The sequence below is a fragment of the Leuciscus leuciscus genome (assembly GCF_965113295.1).
Source record: "Leuciscus leuciscus genome assembly, chromosome: 8".
NCBI classification, from domain to species: domain Eukaryota; kingdom Metazoa; phylum Chordata; class Actinopteri; order Cypriniformes; family Leuciscidae; genus Leuciscus; species Leuciscus leuciscus.
In genome coordinates, this window is record NC_138732.1 from 19949807 (window position 1) to 19969159 (window position 19353).

Consider the following 19353-nt stretch of genomic DNA (forward strand, 5'->3'; position numbering starts at 1 on the left):
ATCAGGCATATACATTTGCTTATACATTTCAAATGTGATTTGGTTGTAACATTGTAAATGTCTTTGTTTTCTTGATCGATTTAATATTTCCTTGCTAAATAAATGTATTACAATTTTTTTTTTTAAGCAGGCATGAAACAGAAATTGTGTATAACAGATTCACAAACAAGTGAAATGTAGGATGGGACTTGATTTGGTTCTTCAGGAATTGTTTTAATCATTGGATCATTGTGGTTTGCTATTGATCTCATGTGAGTGACAGGTTGTCACCAGTGGACATGACATCAGAGAAGAGAAAAGATGTCATTGAGCTGCACTGATAAATCATTATAATTAATACTGCAATATTCCATTAACCCTCAAACCCTGTTAGAATTATCAAACAATAAGAATTATATATTTTGATTTCATAGTGACTTACAACAACAACAACAAAAACACTTTTAGGCTACGTTTACACGGAAACGATCTGAAGAGAAAACGCAAAAGTGATCACTTTCTATTCTGCGTTTAGACGAGCGTTATGGGGGGAAATCTGCGTGCATATGGTGACGCAAAAGTGTGTGAAATTCAATGTAGTATGCACTCCAGGCGGCTAGGTGGCAATGTGAAGCACTGATCAGTGCCTTCACTGTCTAGCAGACTTTTGCGTGTTTACCGTTTAGACGGAAACGCGACGGTGGAGCGTTTTTAAGATTTCCACTCTGGAGGGTGGTTTCACTTTTTTGCGTTTTTAAGCCCCAAAAACGCCGTCGCCGTCTAAACGAAAGGCACATCGGATAAAATATTTGTACGTTTTCACCCGCGAGCGTTCTCGTGTAAACAGGGCCTTAGTGTAGTGTATTCCTTTTTATTTTTTTGTTGCATTCAAGACGTATTTGCCTCAAAAACTGGGGAGACGCGTTTGAATGGGCATGACTGTGTAGTTTAAGCATCTGCTGAAAGACGTATCCTCTCAGAAATGATCCCCTACGGATGTGTAACAGGGTTTGCAGCCGTCTTTGGCTCGCAGCATCACCTGGGGCAGCTCTCTCTCAGGCTCTGTGGAGCTCATACAAATGAAACTAGCGCTCGGATAACTCCGCTCAGATGGGCCCTAGCACGGATCTCCACTGTTTCACAGCTCATTTGACTCTGGAGATTGAGACTTCTCCCACTCATCAAAGAGTGCAAGCTCTCAGGCCAGGACCGAGACCTGGTTCACGAACTCATGCTTAACGCAGAAAATGGGCACCTTGTTCATACCAAAACAGATCAGATTCTGTAACATCACTGTATCACATTACCAACGCATTCTCATCCTAGAGCGTCGCTTTTGACATTTCGTCTACATCCAACCCACATGGCACCCTTTAGCGTCAATATGACACGCACTCGGTTATGGGTAGGTTTAGGTCTGGGGTAGGGTTAGTGATAGACCGCTAGGAGGCGCCTTCTGGCCCATATCTATCTGCGTCTCATATTGACAGTGGCCCTGTCCCAAATGGCACACTTCATGTGCACTTTCGGTCTTGTGGACTTACAATGGCTGCCGCGTGCGCGTGTCCGTTAAGTCCGTGAGACCGCAGTGTGTCCCATTTGTCATTTTTAGATCTCAGAAGGGTGCTCGCGAGCGCCCCCATGTGGTCGATTTGCGCCCTTGATGCGCACTTTTGCCGAGCCCGCGCTGATGCGGACTCCGCAGCAGACTTCTTCCCGACAGTCAAAGCGGCATTACGTCGCGAAAGTGCGGACTCAGAGGAAGACCGCGAGTGCTTAGGGTTCCATTTGGGACAGGGCCGCTAAAGGGTGCCATGTGTGTTGGATGTAGACGAAATGTCAAAAGCGTCAGTATATGACGCCTTGGGATGAGATCAGGCACAAACTTTCCATATGTTGTGGTTCCATGACGTTATACTACAAGGAAACATGTTTGAAAATGAACTTTAATTTTGCAGTTCCTTTTGCTGAGGCTAATGTCACACTCCAGCTTTAAATGCACAGCTTTTTTTGCATGACCCACATGTTAACTGAAGACTTCAAGTGTGCCAGAATGACTTCTTGATCTGTTCTGATAGCACTCAGTTAAAGTGTCCTCATACTGTGAAGTGGACAGAACGGGCATCTGTAATTACCTTCACCGATTATTGATGCTTCCGTTCTGTTCCTGTGAGTCAGGACTCACAATAGCTACACACAGTGTGTTTCTGGGGGCACTGGAGATGAGTCTGTGAATTGAGTTTTCCTTGAAGCTAAATGGGAATCCCTGGAGGCGCAGAATGAAATTAGCCGTAGTTGTATACTTGGTTGTTGCAGAATAATCAGCCGCCTGGTTTGTGATGGACTCTTGCTCACCCCAGCTAATGCAGCTGATGGTCTAATCAGAACAAAACTGCCTGATAATTGGGACAGTGTTGACTTTATGATGTATGTAATTGCTCAACCCTGTTTTTGTTATCCAGTCTGCATCACCGTGATGCAGCAGTGTGATGCAACTCTCCAACATAGCACTGCAGACTGTTTTCTATTGCTGTTTAATAAGGATTCATGTTTAATTTTATAATTCAAGTTACAATCATGATCTGATTGGGGTCAGAGACTCAGAATAGCTCAAAACCATAGTTCATATTTGAGCATAACATTCATGCTTTTCTTAATCTTATGAGAACGGATTATAAACAACTTCAAATTGATCGCACTTCAAACGTCCTCCAAGAAAAGTATTACATTAATTATATTTGGAGTATCAGAGACCTCAGATTAAAACAAAACAAAACCTGAATAAAATTCTGATCAGTGTACACAATAAAATAGTGCATTTCTGTCAGTTTTTCCCATTTTATTTATTAAAAAAATATATATATATATATATATATATATATTTTTTTTTTTTTTTCAGATGGGCTAAAACATTTTTTTTTTTTTTTTTATGGGATTATGTGACACTGAAGACTGTAGAGAGACACTGAAGAGTAATGATGCTGAAAATTCAGCTTTTCATCACAGGAATAAATTACATTTTAAAACATATTCAAATATAAAACCGTTAAATTGTAATACCCTTTCGCAATATTACTGTTTTTACAGTATTTTTTATATGTATATGTAAAATTGTTAACAGTTGCGTGAATAAACAAACAAATAAATAAAGTTGCAAAAATTTCCATCTACCTGCCCTCATAAAACGTTTATATTATATTATATATTTTTTTGTATTATACATTTTTATTTTTAGTAATTCAATATAGATCCCAAACATTAAAAACATGGTCACTCTCAACAGAGCATGGTGGTTTATTTATTTAGGCTTTGATAGAAAGATCATCATCTTATTCATCCTTTTTCTGCTCTTTCTCCTTTTCTTTCACTCACCATCTCTGCATCTTTTCCTTATTATAACCCTTTGATGACAGATATTTCCCATTCCTCTCCTTCTGTTGGACACCATTATTATTTTCTCAATCTCTCCCTTTCATCTCTTCCAATTACACTTTATTTTATTTCTCAGCATCTAACACTTATTACATCAGCGGCTCAAAGCAGACCGCATGTGACAGGTAACCTGATTGTGTACAGGTTTGAAAAACCCATTTTGCTATCATGAAGAGTGCGAGAGAAAAAAGGGGGAGCAGGGTGTAGTAGAGGGTTGAGGATGATACTCCCCTTCCCCCATCTACTATGCTCACACACATGCTCTGATATAGACACTGTCTCCATGACAACGCCTGCCATTGCCATGTTGCTAGTGGCCAGCGCTCAGCAGAAGGCCCTCCTGTTTTTAGCAGCAGTGAGATGCTGTGAACTCTCATGGGCTCGTGGGCCACATTAGGACAACATATACTTCACCTTTACTGCTTTTTCCCCTACACCATTTTCAGCTTAATCTCTGTTGGTTTCACTCGTTGTTTAAAGGTAATTGGACAAAGCATTTGCGAATAAAGAACTGTTGCCATCCCTTGTGTTCAAGAGAATAAAATTGTCACTTTGGCACAACATATCTGTGATTAAAATGGAAATTGCCACTGTGGCTCTTTTTTCATACATCATAAATGACTTGCGCCTCAGACAGAGCATGCATGCAGACAAACACAATAAAGAACAACAAAAAAACGCATGTTATCATGCATTCGGGTACCTGGTGTTTGTGAATGCAGTTGTGTGAGAGTTCTCGGAGGGAATTAAACCAATTGATGACAGACTTTGGCTTAGGATTTTCAGAATGATCAAACCAACATTTGAGATGTTGTGCAATGCGATTGGTCCACTGGTTAGTCCAGTTATCCAATCACATCCTCTGTTGAGGATTTATTTGGTAAATGTGTTTCATTCGCGCTTCTCATCACAAAAACAAAAAAAAACATAAAAATATAATCCGCCTCAATTGAGCGCATGTTTTTATGCTCATTTGTAGAATTTCTTGCTGTTTCCATACAGCATTTTTTTTTTTTTTTTTACAATATCCCAAAATTAACATAAAAATGGGAGTATACATACCTAACATAGCTATTGACACCCCAAAATGCATGTTTTAAATATATATTGCCACACTTTCGATTAGGGTCCAATTCTTACTATTAACTAACTATTAACTATGACTTTTACTTCAATAAACTCCTAATTACTGCTTATTAATATTTAATAAGGTAACTATTAAGTCTAGGTATTAAGTAACAGCCAATATCCTAGTAATATTCATGCTAATACGCAACCAATTTATAGTGAGAATTGGACCCTAAACTAGAGTGTTGCCATATATACATTCTAAGTACTTATTTATTATACACGAAGGGTTACATCTTGAAAAGGAGATAGGAATGCAAAGGTCAAAAGGCTCTTTGCTCTCCATAAGTGGCCATGCATCTCAAAGTCCATTAACACCAGCTCCATCTAGTGGCCGTTGATGGCGCTCACAGCCATGATGTCTGCATCTCTGAGAGGTGATGTCATTCTTTCTGGCTGTGCTTGGAGAGAAGGCTGTATGTTGCTGATATCTGATCAGTATGGCCATCTGTGTGCCCGTGTGTGTCAGCAGGAAGCACACTGCAAATTGGCACAATTATCACTTGTGTGAGAGTGTGTCTTGACTTGGTCATAGCACAGCAAATGTAATAAAACAGGTGCTGTATTGTAGTCATTTCCTCATCTCCAAGGCATTTTCTGCAGCGATGTGTTATGAACACTCTTATGTGCCATTGCATGAAATGTTTCTGCAGTTCAAACATGCAGAACAAACACTTGAACACACATGGTTCGGAGATGCACTTCTTTATAACACCTTAGTGGAGGGAGGATCCTTCATTTTGAACCACCTGATGATGTTATAAAAGCAGCATAGATCCGGTAAATGCAGCTAATGCTCAGAGTATAATGTGGTTATTCATGGTCTCGAATAGAGGACAGCAGCCACACTAATTGTACAGCAGTGTCTTTCAGTTTCATCGGAGCTCCTATAATTCATAATAATAATTATCAAGCCGTTTACACCGCCTGATCAGCATTCACTTCCACTGTGCCTTTTGTCTACACTTTATCTCTCTCTTTCTTTCTCTTTGTATGTGTGTGTGTGTGTGTGTGTGTGTGGTCCTGGTATTCCCTACGTTATGGGGACCAATTGTCCCAAAGTATAATACAAGTATATTTTGACCTTGTGGGGAAATTATTTTGGTCCCCATGAGGAAACAAAGTTATAAATATTTAAAGTTTTTTTGTGATGGGTAGGTTTAGGGGTAGGGTTAGTATGGGGATATAATATACAGTTTGTACTGTATAAAAAACATTATGTCTATGGAAAATCCCTATAAAACATGAACCCAACGCGTGTGTGTGTGTGTGTGTGTGTGTGCTATCATAAATGTTTTATTTTATACAGGCTATCTTTTGATGTATCTCTACATCAATGTATCTTATTAGTGATGTCACAATGTATGTAGAAAAGACCCTTTTTGACCTCTGCATTCCATCTAGTGAAAAAAGCAATGCTTTTTAATTTGTTTGTTTTTAAAGGTCATTGCCATTCTTTCTTTAAAGGTCTCAAAATGCAAAAAAAAGAGAAAAATTTAAATCTTGACTTGTTTACCTTATAAAATTCAAGTTTGGCTATTTCAAGTTAGCCCAAATAGATTATATTAATAAAGCCTATCAGTAATAGTTATTAACTATTGCATAATAATGTATCAGATAAACAGAGTTGGCTTTGGTTAAAGGGATAGTTCCCCCAAAAATGAAAATTCTGTCATTATATTGTTCTAAACCTGTATGAGTTTCTTTCTTCTGTTAAACACAAAATAAGATATTTTAAAGAATGTTGGTAACTAAACAGTTGATGGTAGCCATTGTTCCATATAGGGGAAAAAATGTCAACTGTTTAATTAACAATTTTCTTCAAAATAGCTGCTTTTGTTTTCAACCGAACAAAGAAAATCATACACAGGTTTGGAACAACATGAGAGTGAGTAAATCATGACAGAATTTTCGATTTTGGGTGAACTATCCCTTTAAGTAGACCCATTTCTGTTCTGAAGGAATGGATGGACTGCACATATTCATAAATATGCTTCGCTTGCGCCATCTAGTGGACAAACCACTGATAAACACTTTTGAGGCAGTGATTCATGGATCTTTCCTTCTCTAAATGTCACTTTTAATAAATATGCAGGACTAAACATGGTTATAGGCTCCATAAAAAGTTATGGAGGGGATACACAGTGCAAGATTAAACACACAACACTTACCTCCAGTATAAGCAAGGAATATTCACTATTAACCATGATGGTGTGCAACAGTAGGACAGTGAGTGTTATTTGGTGTGTTTACTGTTTTGTATTTGATGCTGTAGATCCTCCCTCCCAACCTTAATTTGAAGATCTGGGCCCGTATTCATAAAGATACTAAGAATCCTCTAAGAAAACTCTTAATTTAGCTTAAAAACGTTTACATTGGAGTCTTAGCTTAAAAGCGATTCGGGACCGATCTGAGAGCAACTCTGAGTAAGGAAAAGACAAAAACTTTCATCTTAGTAAGGTATTTGATTGGCTTAGAATGATAAAAAATTTTCCACTCTTTCCAATTACACTGATTGCTGGCATGTCTATTTAAGTGGTGGTTTGAATGTTGGTTTTAATGTATCAAACATGGAATTTTCCCAGTTGTCAAATATCGTAATGTAGTGATTACTTTCATTTCTGGCGCTATGGCATTTCTGTGCTGTGTCGGAGATGTTAGCGCGTCTCTCATAAGATCTGTCACAAACATGATCCCTGCACGATCTAATCTATAGCGTCTTATTAACTCACTGTTATACATTGTCTGCAACACATTTCTTCTCCCTCTTCGTCTTTCTGCCATTTTCTCCTCTGCTAAAGAAACTCTTAAGCCTCTTAAAAGTCCTCGTCCGTGCTCCTAACAATTTTAACCTTAAGACCTCTTTTAAGGGTTAAGATGCTTTCTGAATTACTTTTTTCTTTACTAGGATTTTTTCTTTAATTTTAAGAGTAAACGCCCACATTTCTAAGAATTTTCTTCGAATTGTGTCACTAGGAGCTAGTCTTTGCATTAAGATTCTTTATGAATACGGGCCCTGATCTTTTGTACATCCGGATATCGGACCTCTTAAGTTTCACAATGTATTTATAACCTACTTTTGTATTCAGCCTTTGCATAATAGACAGTGTTGCCTTCATTAATACACTTTAAATGTAAGTGTCATTGGAGGTCACAATTGATTGTTTATTGGCTTCACGTCCAATGTTGTGTTAGAGAATCACTTGAGATCTGCCTCGTTTAACATATTCCACTGCAGTCATGAACATATTCATTCTTACGGTTATATGGGGCTGTTTTTTAACATTCAGGGGCTGATTAATATGTTCGATATGTCAAACTATAAGTTTGACCACGTTAATGTTCTCATGCTCATGATTTAAATTTTCAGACTGCTATTAATATATTGAAATTCCTCCTGCTGTTTCAGCATTTCAAATTGTTTTGTCAAGATCATGGACGTTTTACTGGACTACCGGCAGCGTTTACAGTTGTTTTTATTAAAAAGAATTGTGCTGAATCTCTTTTATCTGAATGCATGCTTAGATCATTGTTAAATCTGTCAGGCGTGTTCAGAACAACAGAAGTGAAAAGCACAGCTAATGTTTGATGCTTCTGAGTGGAGAATGGAAGGTCTGGTATAACTGGTTTACACAACGCATTAAAGGATCACTTTACAGCCGTTTCTTTGTAACATGAGAGGAACGAAAGCTCTGCTCTAGTAGGAAGTACAATGTTCGATTTTCTCCCTGCAATTTTGACCCAGAGTACTGCAGTTTAGTGAACACACGCCCTGTGTTTGCCGGATCAACAGCGCTTCCCAATGAATCTTTAATGACCGCTTTAGAAGTCGTAATGGCTAGTCACTAATGTCCATTAATGATTTCTGAATGCAGCTGGCCCCGCCTTGATGGCCTCTCGTCTGTTCCATTAGGATTTCTTTTTAGTATGGTAAAAACTTTGAAAACATCCTCCTGCTTGCAGTGAATCATCACTGTCTTCCTGCTTTATTCTTTCCACTATTTAACTGCGAAATATGACATTTCCTCTAAGAAAATCGACATCAGGTAAGAATTATTTGCACTTTTTCTGCTCTTTGGTTTTAAGGAATATTTCGAGTTGTGTACTGAGTGGTGAGATTCACCTGCTGAATTCACTGTGTATTGCTTTCGTTGGATTTGACTGGTTTTACGTTCTACTTCTGTCTAGAAGTTTTCTGTGGGATCTCAGCTTGTTGACGCTGTCCGAGGTGCTGAACAGCAGATAAAGCTACGCTCGAGTCTTCTTTCTTTCTTGATTTTTTGTTCATTCTTCTTTTTATCTTAGTCTTGTTTTGTTTTATTTAGGCTTTGTAGCATGTGTTTGTAATGATTTAGGGACAGGGTTTTAATTTAAAGAACATTTCAAATAATATTTTACCCTAATTTAATACTAAAATCGCTTTTTCTATGTGGACTAAATCACATTTGTGGACCTCAGAATCCACACTTATTTAGCTAAACTAAGAATGTCTGTTACTGACATGAGAAGGACAGAAATAGTTCTCCTGTTTTTTATTTTCAGAATAACTTTGCAATACTTAAGCAATATAATTCTATAAAATTATTAGAATAACATTCGTAATCTGATATTTGTCTTCGGTCCAAACGTCTAGTCTAGTTGTTATTGCGTTTCATAATGTCCTGATTGTACAGTAGATGGCGCTGTTGATGAAGATATGCTGAATGAGCAGGGCAGGAGTCTCGAGTCTGGAGGGTTGAGCTCTATAGTAGGCTAGTTGCTGAGGGTGTTTGGCCGTTCAATAGCTCATTTAACGGGATTTTTCTTTGACTTTGCGGTTTTTGAAGATATTGCTTGAATCCCACTGATTAGTGCAATGACAATACATGTTTGTAGATCTTATTCAACAAATATATTGTTTTCCAAATATTATATTTCAATAATAAGGTATACCATATTTAAAAAAAATATATCTAAGAATAGCTAAAAACGGGTTTTAATATCCATCGTACCTCTCGGATTCAAGCAATGCAAACAAAAACAACAATGTTATTCATTATTTTAATTATTGTGCAATGCAAATATTAATATGCATGTTATTATGAGTGTGCCAGAAGACAGAATGTGCTTTTGCCACGCATGCTGGAAACTCACTGCCATGGCAACCGACACTGCTCCAATCAGGACATCGCAACTCTGTTGTTTCCACGCGATCCTTTATGTTTTGGGAAAGAAACATAACACATGACTAGCACACTATGGTCGACTATGTAAGTGTTTTAGCACTTTATAAAGCTTCAAGATCTCCAGTTCACTTGCAACTGTCACATTTGTGTGCGTCACCGGCTCCCTGCGAGTCTAACGCGAGAGATCTAGCCCGATAGATCCGGCTCCCTGTTAAATATTAATCAGTCGCGCTATTTACCTAGCTTGCTGTTCACAATGAGTAACACACAAATATTCAAGACTAATCTAATTTTACGTAGGCTAGTTCACTACAACATAAAAATATTTTTTGCTGTTCCACATCAGTCTCCGCCCACTGCCCAATTTATACACGGTAGGCTACATATTTTCTGTCCCAGACGAATGATGACCAATCGTGGCGATTTCTGTGGTCGTGGCTGCTAAGCGGTGGTCCTGCGTCGTACAGTGAGAGAGGTTCAAAGACGGTCTTGAGACCAAAGACAGCCTGCGATAGCAGTGTCAGAAATTTAGCATGATCATCTCACTGTGTTTGCTGCTATGACGTACGTCTATAGCCTACTGACAAGCCAATAAAAATACAACATTGATCAATGCGATGGTGGTGCTCAAACTACTTACCTCGAGCTCAATTTTTGGCATGCCAAGTTCCCTAGCCATCACCGCGTCCATATTCTCCTCTTTCGCTTAAATTTTTTTTTTTTTTTGATTCATTTTTTTGTAGGCTATTTGTTCACCACTAGCACATGCTAATGATGTTTAATTCTTCTATACTAAATTGCGTGGTAGCCTACGATTCATCATTGTACAGTCTGCATCTACACACACGTCGTAGGCAGCGGTTAAATCCACGTCGTTCGGTGGATAGCCAAAATCGCACAGTCTGTAGCAGGCATTAGAGCTCTGTGGTAGTGAACGCGTTCACGAACTATAATGTCCGATTCGTCCTATAGTCTGATATAAATTGTAACGATTTTGAATCAGTCACCGTCTCTCCGACAGATGCACAATCGGAGTCTGATTAACGATTTTAGTAGCCTAGTAGTAGTATACAATACAAATATATGAATACATGCATTTAATCAGTATTTAATAATGAAATTTAATTGAAGTATTAACAACATGAATAACATTAATAATATCAGATTCGTAATGACCCAAGAACTGATTATGAATTAGCTGATATTAATAGCATTTTTGAGTTAGAAGTATTTTACTGTAATAGCACATTAAAGTATAGCCTACTTAACCTACTGGAACTGGATATATATTTGCATTTCACTAAAATAATAATAGCCTACATTAATTAATTAATTTCGTTTTAATAAACAAACTATTTATTACAGGGACAGACGAATTACAAAAAAGACCATATTAATACAACTTAAAAATAATTAGTTAAAATAACAGTAACTACGCCATGACGTAAATTAATTGCTGAATCACTTTAAATGATTCTTGGAAATGAACTGTCCGAAAGAACCGATTCGAATAAATGAGTCGGACTTAATCACTTGCCGTCACATACCACAAATAAACTGAACAACTGTTTTTGTCCTCCCATTGAGTGATTTATTTTCCCGCATTTGCCATGATTTAGCTGTACTATAAAGACTTGCTAGAAACTTGTCGCTCTCGTTGTAGTAGTTGTCTTGGTCTACATTACAAACGGAGTCAGATGATTTTAACTGAAAACAAACTCTCGCTCACACACCCACACACAAAAAGCGCGCGCACACAAGAGCGCTGAATCGCGCTCGCTAACAGGTGTTTCTCTCACATGGCTCTGTGCTGTGACTGTGACTGACTGCTTCGTCGTGGGATGCTGCGAAACGTGTTCGGTGTCTGGAGGAACATCTCCGTTATTAGTCGAAATGGCAAGGTAACTTAGTGACATTATCAAGAGACAGATGCGGTAAGACCTCAGGCAACTGAATGTAGAGCCGTCTAAGGACTTTATCTCCGAAGAGAACAATGAGCGTTCAAGAGATGCGCCGTCACCTGCATAATTGTGTTTTGTGTTAAAGCCGTTTTAAACTATTTTCTGCCGATCTGTCACAATGGTGGTCTCTGGTATGAAGACTTGGATGTGAGCTATTAAGTTAAACATTCCCCTTAAGAAATCGTGTTGTGGGGAAACGGATAGGATCCTCTGAAAGTTTTGGTTGTCGCACCGTCAAACTGGCCATGGCTGCGGCGATCGCCAGCTCCCTGATTCGGCAGAAGAGGCAGGCTAGGGAGCGTGAGAAATCCAACGCCTGCCGCTGCGTGAGCAGTCCGAACAAAACCAAAGGAACATGCGAGAAACCCAGTCGACTCAGTGTTTTCTCCAGGGTCAAGTTGTTCGGCTCCAAAAAGCGCAGACGACGACGACCAGGTCTGATGTTACCTTTGTTAATGTCCTGTCTTATACGGCCATTATATTTGTAACAGAATCGCCGTCATTATCAATGCATTTGTGTCTGTACTTTTCAAAACATTGGATTTTAAAACGAAGTGCTTGCTATATGCTCAAGTCAGACTGCAAGTTTAAAATTTTAGCCAGCATGTGCTTTCACACTTCATTGTGAGAGCTCACCGTTATACGACCTTACAGAACTTCTCAGGCATTTTGACCAAATAATTTGTCTTGAGAAAAAACGTTAATTGTATACAATGATGTATTATTGTATACAATTAACGTTGTGTTACTCTGCAGATATTATGTTGCAATGATGTTGATGCTGATCTGTCTATCTATCTATCTATCTATCTATCTAAAACACACATTCAGCACAACTGTTTACTTACAAGCTTGTAGTCTCAATTACCTTGCTTCCCTCCCTAGACAGCATCTTACATAACCCTTATGTGACACCTTAGCAGAAGTGTGGAAGTATGTGTGTGTAGAGTAGCAGCTGTTTACAGCAGTGATTTTGTCTTCATTAAACAGTCTCATACTTAACAATCGTGTCCACATATATACACATGGACTAACACTCACATGAATGTGCTTCTTTATGTGAAATTAAACATGTTTTCATATACACATGATGTTTGTTGAGGAGTGATACCTCTGCAAATCTATACTCATTCACACCCTTATTGAGCCATTCGTATTGTATCTGTACTGTACCATATTATAGCATCTGTATGGTAGTTTATTTTGGTTTATTCTGAATTGGCATCTAATAGGGTTTTTTGAGAAATTCAGATTCTCTTTGTGTTTTCTTGACTGAAATGTAGGGTATGTGTTATAGTTTGTATTATCAGTTGTAACCTAATATCCGCACATGTTTTAATCTCATATGATAAATGAAAGTTAATCAGTGTTAAGAGCATGATCCACCAACTTACTAAGCCTGATTAACTACATATCTGCTAATGCAATTGCAATCTGGTATTTTGCGCAGGAGATCTGTGTCCTATATATGCGTTTTATTAGTTCTAGTGGTGCAGATCAGATCCATTTAAAATGATATTGCTCTGTGCATCTACATATTCACATGAATTATTGTAATGATCAGCAGACTGCAGTTTCTTTGCAAATTGCAGCTCTCACCAATTTTCTGTGTGGTGACTCTGGTGACTATAACAACATATTGAGAATTTTCTTTTTTGTTACTGTTGTCAGTGTGGACTGTTGTATGTAATGCATGCAGGCTCAAATCTGTAGACTATGGAATGCTCTTGCTGAGCCAGAAACTGTCACTGTGGCAATGCCTGTTTAACCCTGTCTTCTCTCTCTCTCTCTCTCTCTCTCTCGCTCTCTCTCTCTCTCTCTCTCTCTCTCTCTCTCTCTCTCTCTCTCTCTCTCTCTCTCTCTACCTTCTGTCTCTTTGCAGAGCCCCAGCTGAAGGGGATCGTAACAAAGCTGTACAGTCGACAGGGCTTTCATTTGCAACTCCAAGCAGATGGAACCATTGACGGCACTAAAGAGGAGGACAGTGGTTTCAGTAAGTCAGCTGGCATCTTGTCAGAATATGTTTTCAAATTTTCACCTATCCAGGCACAGCTTGAGGTTCAGTGTTGGAAACTAGATTAAATAGGTTAATACAGTGGCCGCCAAAAAAAGTATTTGGACACTTTGATTTATGAATGTTTTTGCGTTACATAATAAAACGTCAAACCAAATGGCATTTCATTTTAACAGAAATATAGAGACTTTTCAAGCAAATGTTTTTTGGGCTTCAAATAATAACAGAAAAAAAAAAATACTGTTTAGAATAAATCATAAAAAAGCATTTGTCCATTGTTACTCAGCTAGTACACTGACTTCATACTTCCTAGTTAGACCAGTTGGTTAAAAGTAATTACAGAAATGGCTCAGGAAAGTGAAGTTGGTTCTGGTCTTGCATCATTTATTTGCAGATGCCACTTGGTTTGATATATTGCATGACATTTCGAAGTGTGACTTAAGTGTCCAATTTTTTTTTTCTTTGGGCCACTGTGTGCCTGGTATTGTATTTCAATGATGGCTGCTGTTGTTATTTATTCCTGTACACTCTTCCTTCAGACTTCATTTCTGCCTTATACCTACACTTATAGACAGCTTCAGCTTTGCTTTTCACTTTTTAATACATTTTCAGTTCCTGTATTGGTCAGAAGAGTCAAGAGGCTCAGTTCTGTATTATCCTGAAATGGAAAATTCAGCAGGAGCAGTCAAATAAAACTACCATTCTTCAGAAAACAATTATTCTGAGAGCACAGTTAATGTAGCTTGAAAGCCCAAGTACAAGAGAAACATTTTAGGCAGATGTCCATAATGCCTGAGAAACAACTTTTTCTCCCCTTTCATCCACAAATTATTTTGTCCCATTTGAAGTCATCTTACTGGGCACCTGCAAGTGTGAATTATTTAGTCCGTAGGCAAGTGCGGCGTCACCCAGTCAGTGTTTGAGCTATACTGCGTATAGGAGCCGGCTGTCTGGTTGGCAGGGCTCTAATTTAATATGTGCTATATCTCACTGACACTAAGTGTCTGTGGCATTCTGGGGCCTGTAAATTAGCTTGACTCTATTCAATTAGTCACTGGGTGAAGATGATGCTCATATCGAGCAAACGAGTTGGTGGTGATCGGAGTCATTTGGAACTGTGATCACTCAAGGCTCCAAATCCTCTCATCCATCAAGCTCATCTAGATTAACACAAATTTGTATCTAGTGCACATAAACAGTGTTTAACATGAAGAGCCATGCTAATTGAAATAACACCCCTTACTTGAATTTAAATAGTGGTTGTTTGACTCAAGTATACATGTTTTATTCACCCTTGAGTTGAATCTGCGACACTGGTGCAATTGGCCACTCCTCTTTCATTGCATGCTCATTTATTTTCTTGTCTGTATTCTTCCCCTGTGTGATTGACTGTAAGGTAAAATTAGTTATATGGGGTGAGATTAGATAATAGAAGCTGACCTGCTTTTCCCACCATACTCCCTTATTTTGTGGAGAGAATGAAAAGCTGTTGCTGGAGAGGAGAAGTGGGAAAACAGGGAGCTTCTATCTCTCACGCTACAAAAATAGAATTGTTAGGAGCTTGGTGCCCTTGTCTCCATAGCGACGCAGTGCAGTCCTCTTGGCTCTTCTCTTGGTGTGTGTGTGTGTGTGGGGGTGTGTTTGATAGGGATGAGGGTCTGCTCCAATGCTGTCTTTACTCTCTTGATGTATGCCTCTTACCATATCTCTTTGACTGTTGTTCTTTGCACTTCAGAGCATTGCCAAGTTATGTCATTGCTTCACTTAAATCACTTAAATATCACATAAGTGCCAGGTTTTAAGTGTGTTTACAGCAGATCTTAGCCAAATACTAATTATTTTTGCCCTGAAGTCATGCCATTTTGCTATAAATAATGGGGGTTGAAAAAAAAAAGAAGTTTTTCTAACTGCATGAGAAATGACAGCGAGAATGAGAAGCTCCCATTCCCATTTGCTAACGGTGGATCATATTTGATTTTATTAGATGAAATTGGGCTAGTCAGGGGGTTGGAAAGTGGACATTTAAAGATAAAGATCTTATTGAAAATCAGCCTTTCCATCTCTCAAGTCTGACTCTGATGAGCTTTTTGGAGGAACAAGACAAAAGCTCATTCTGGGCAGTAAATGTCAGGTATAGCTGCTCTATTGGATTATATCTCTTTGTGCAGAGTTTTAGAGCTTAATTCAATTCCTAATCAATGTGCCGTGGCAGGAGGCCTTTCTCTCCGTCAACATTAGTTTTTATCTCTGCTAACTCGTCTTCCGTCTATAGAGTGGGCTGATGTGTTTTTCAGTCAGTCACAGTCGTATTCTAATCAGTGTGATTTATCTCCAAATATAATTAACTGAAATACTAACATCTGAATGAAATGCCAAAATGCTTCTCTAAACGAGCAATAAAAGTTTACTCAGATTTACTGTATAGAGGTTTATCCAGGCATCCAGATAAACTACCAAAATGAACACATCCAAGATCCTTTTGTAATAAAATTCAAAAGGTTCACACAAAATTGAAAATTATCTCATCATTCACTCACTATCATGTTGTTCCTATCCTGTGTGACTTTGTTCATCTTCAAAAATAAAGACATTTTTAGTGGAACTTGAGTGATCAACCATGGCAGCTCAACCATACTTGCTTGATACGCAAAGGACAAACCTCACTTATTCTCTGGCATTAACCCTCTGGGATCTGAGGTGTTTTCTGGGCCCTGGAGGTATTTTTAACCGAGGGGCAACCTTCCTGTTATTCTCTTGAAGCCAACACAGAAGTGACTTTAACTGCAATTCATCGACTGGCCGCTAGAGACTGGCTCAATTCCGTATATCCCCCATGTTAAAATGGCATGTAAAAAAATATGTTTACAGCCTGGTACAAAAATTGGTTTTGCTCTATATAGCTAATTTTGTCCTAACTTCTGAATCCCATCCAGATGTGGTCTTTGACAAAAACGCAATTTTCTCAGCTTTTTAAAATCGTGATATTGCACACCCATTAAACATAGGTTTATATATGAATAAAAGCCTAAATTAAATCTGTTCATCATATAGCTAATTGTGTCTCTTCAGAAGACTTGGATTGAACCGCTTCATCCGTATGGATTGTTTATTCATAAACTTTTTTTGGAGCATCATTTTTGGTTTTGTGAACTTTCATTTGAGGGACAGAAATCTATCAGGTTTTATTAAAAATATCTTCATTTCTATTTCGAAGATGAATGAAAGTCAGCAACATGAGGGTGAGTAAATTACAGAATATTCGTTATTGGGTGGACTAACCAAAAAAACAAAACATTTATCATAATATTTAAAAAACAATTTTTGATCACTCTGTTAAAAAAATGTTGGGCTATCATATAACTTTAGAAGAAAAAAGTGCATAAGTATGGAGTACTTAGAATTAATCCTTTTATTGTTCGTTTCACAAACAAGGCTTCGATTAAGCCAGGATTAGGCCTTCGTTAAATTAGGACATTTAAGTAGCTTTTGTAAACATTCCTTAGAAAACAAATATATAAACATTACTGGTGTGCATCTTATTTTAAGATATGTCAGTGCAAGTTGCTTTGTGTTAAGACAGCTCAAACATGCATTTTAGTCTGTAACTAGGCACGTCTGTGAAACCAGGCAGTAATTTTACATGTGAACATGGTTTTTCACCCATATTTTCAGTGATTGGTGCTGTAGGAGAGGTGCTTTTTTGAATTCTGATGGTTGTTATATTGGCGTTTTTGCAGAGAAGATTATTGTGCCCTCTTGATCTTCCCAAATCTCTGTGCTCAGGTGTTCTATTAGGTGTGAGTAATTGAGTCTTCTCTCCACAACCCCCAGCGACCAAGCTCTGCTAATCCCTCTGAAATGAAGTCCGCCGTAACCCTGTTGGTTATGTGTGCCGCCCATGTGTGTATGCCACAAATAAAAAAGATTCAGATGTTAAAATCGTATTATCTTCCTATAGTACTAATATAATCAATACCTACTATGAACTCAGTGGCTGTAAAGCACAGAGCAGGAAAAGGGCTGATCTCTACAGGTGGACCTGGCTGGTGTCAGAGGGCTTCAGAGAGAAGAGGAAGGACCTTGATGTTGGATTAGAGGGGATGGAGAAAACTGTGAACTGTTGTATAAAATAGCAACATGGCCATCGATTGAGCTCTGCAGGAAATAAAAAAATATTAATCAAGAGCTTTCATGTTACGATGAAAGGCAGAATGGGTTACTGTTTATGTTCTCTCTAGAGAATGAGGAAGCAGGAATCATGGCTGAGTTAAAGTTGTTCATTCAGACAGATTTTAAATTAGATAAGAGAGTGTAAATACTGACAGAAATTGATGGCAGAATTTAGATATTTGGGTGAAGTATCCCTTTAATCACTTTATTTAGTTCTAAACAACTTTCATTCATCTTCAAGCATGAACATTTGAGATTCCTTTTACTTTATTTGATCTATAAATAGGTTTTTTTTGTATAAATATAAAGCTATCGTATCTCTTCAGAGGACCTGGATTAAACCGTTTGATTCTAGTCCCAGATGAAAATGCACGTTTGAGCTGTTTTAACTGAAAGCAACTTGCACTGACATATTTTAAAATATGTCAGTGCCATTGTTTTGTCTCAAGATTCACACCAGTATTGTTTTTTTTTCTTTTCTAAGGCACACATATATATATATATATATATATATATAAGCTACTTAAATGCCCTAGTTGAACTAAGGCCTATTCATGTCCTAATCTAAGCCCTGTTTTGTGAAATGATCTCTTTATATGATAGCTTTTTCTAATGGACTTCCAATGGAGGGATAGAAAACTGTCAGGATTCATTAAAAATATCTTTATTGGCGTTTTGAACAAAAGTCTTATGGGTTCAGTGACACAAGGGTGAGTAGTTGATAAGAAAATCCTTTAAAAATATTTTTTTTGTTGATCAGTCTTTTAATATATTGCATTAGTCTGAGGACATGACATAAGTTTCATTTTATAATGAACTAAACCTTTAAGAGATGAAGGATGGATATTATGTTAATGACGCAAGTACATATTCTTAACTCGAAATATTGTACTTTAATATCTTGTGTGATTGCCATATCAAGGCAGTATAAATTTGGTAACCTAGGCTGCGTTCACACTGCAGGGCTTAATGCTCAATTCCGATTTTTTGAAAAAAATCAATTTTTTTGCAAGGCCGTTCACATTTCCAATTAAATGCGACCTTTTGTGATCTCCTGTGTGAACGTGAAATGACCCAGAAGTGACCCGCATGCGCAGAAGAGTACTCAACGGTCAACGACGTCACTTGTTGTTTGCGGAAGTAGCTAAACATGGATGTCAACAGTGGAGCTCGTTTAGCGATATTAAAGTTATTTTCCCAACGGAGCCAGCACAATTACAATCTTCTCGTTTTAAGAAGAAAATTAAAAAGAAGGAGGAGAGCAAGGTTTTTGGCCATGGCGTTTTGTGGAGCAGTGGTAGCAACGTCGGTACAGAGAAACGTGTGGGTGCGGAGTCGCAGCCAGGAGTGGTGGGATACTGATGTGAGTGTGTTTATCTTCTCATTCCCGCCTACTTCAACGCAGAATTATGACGTTTGTCGCGTATCAATGACGTGCAGGTCGGATACATGAGACCTGGCCGTTCAGACTGAAGTCGCATTTCAAAAGATCGGATACGTATCG

The 19353-nt window shown here is 38.1% G+C and overlaps 1 protein-coding gene across 7 annotated transcripts in view; it reads left to right on the top strand.

The window, feature by feature from the left end:
- fgf13a (fibroblast growth factor 13a) overlaps positions 1 to 19353 on the top strand; it is a 143026-nt gene that overhangs the window by 98903 nt on the left and 24770 nt on the right. For 5 of the 7 annotated variants that reach the window (XM_082177514.1, XM_082177513.1, XM_082177518.1 and 2 more), the window contains one exon: positions 13548 to 13658. In XM_082177514.1, coding sequence (XP_082033640.1) covers positions 13548 to 13658 — 111 coding nt within the window. Of the gene's footprint in view, positions 1 to 8330; positions 8586 to 11357; positions 12101 to 13547; positions 13659 to 19353 lie in introns of those variants that run through there. The other 2 variants (XM_082177519.1, XM_082177516.1) reach the window with 2 other exon arrangements.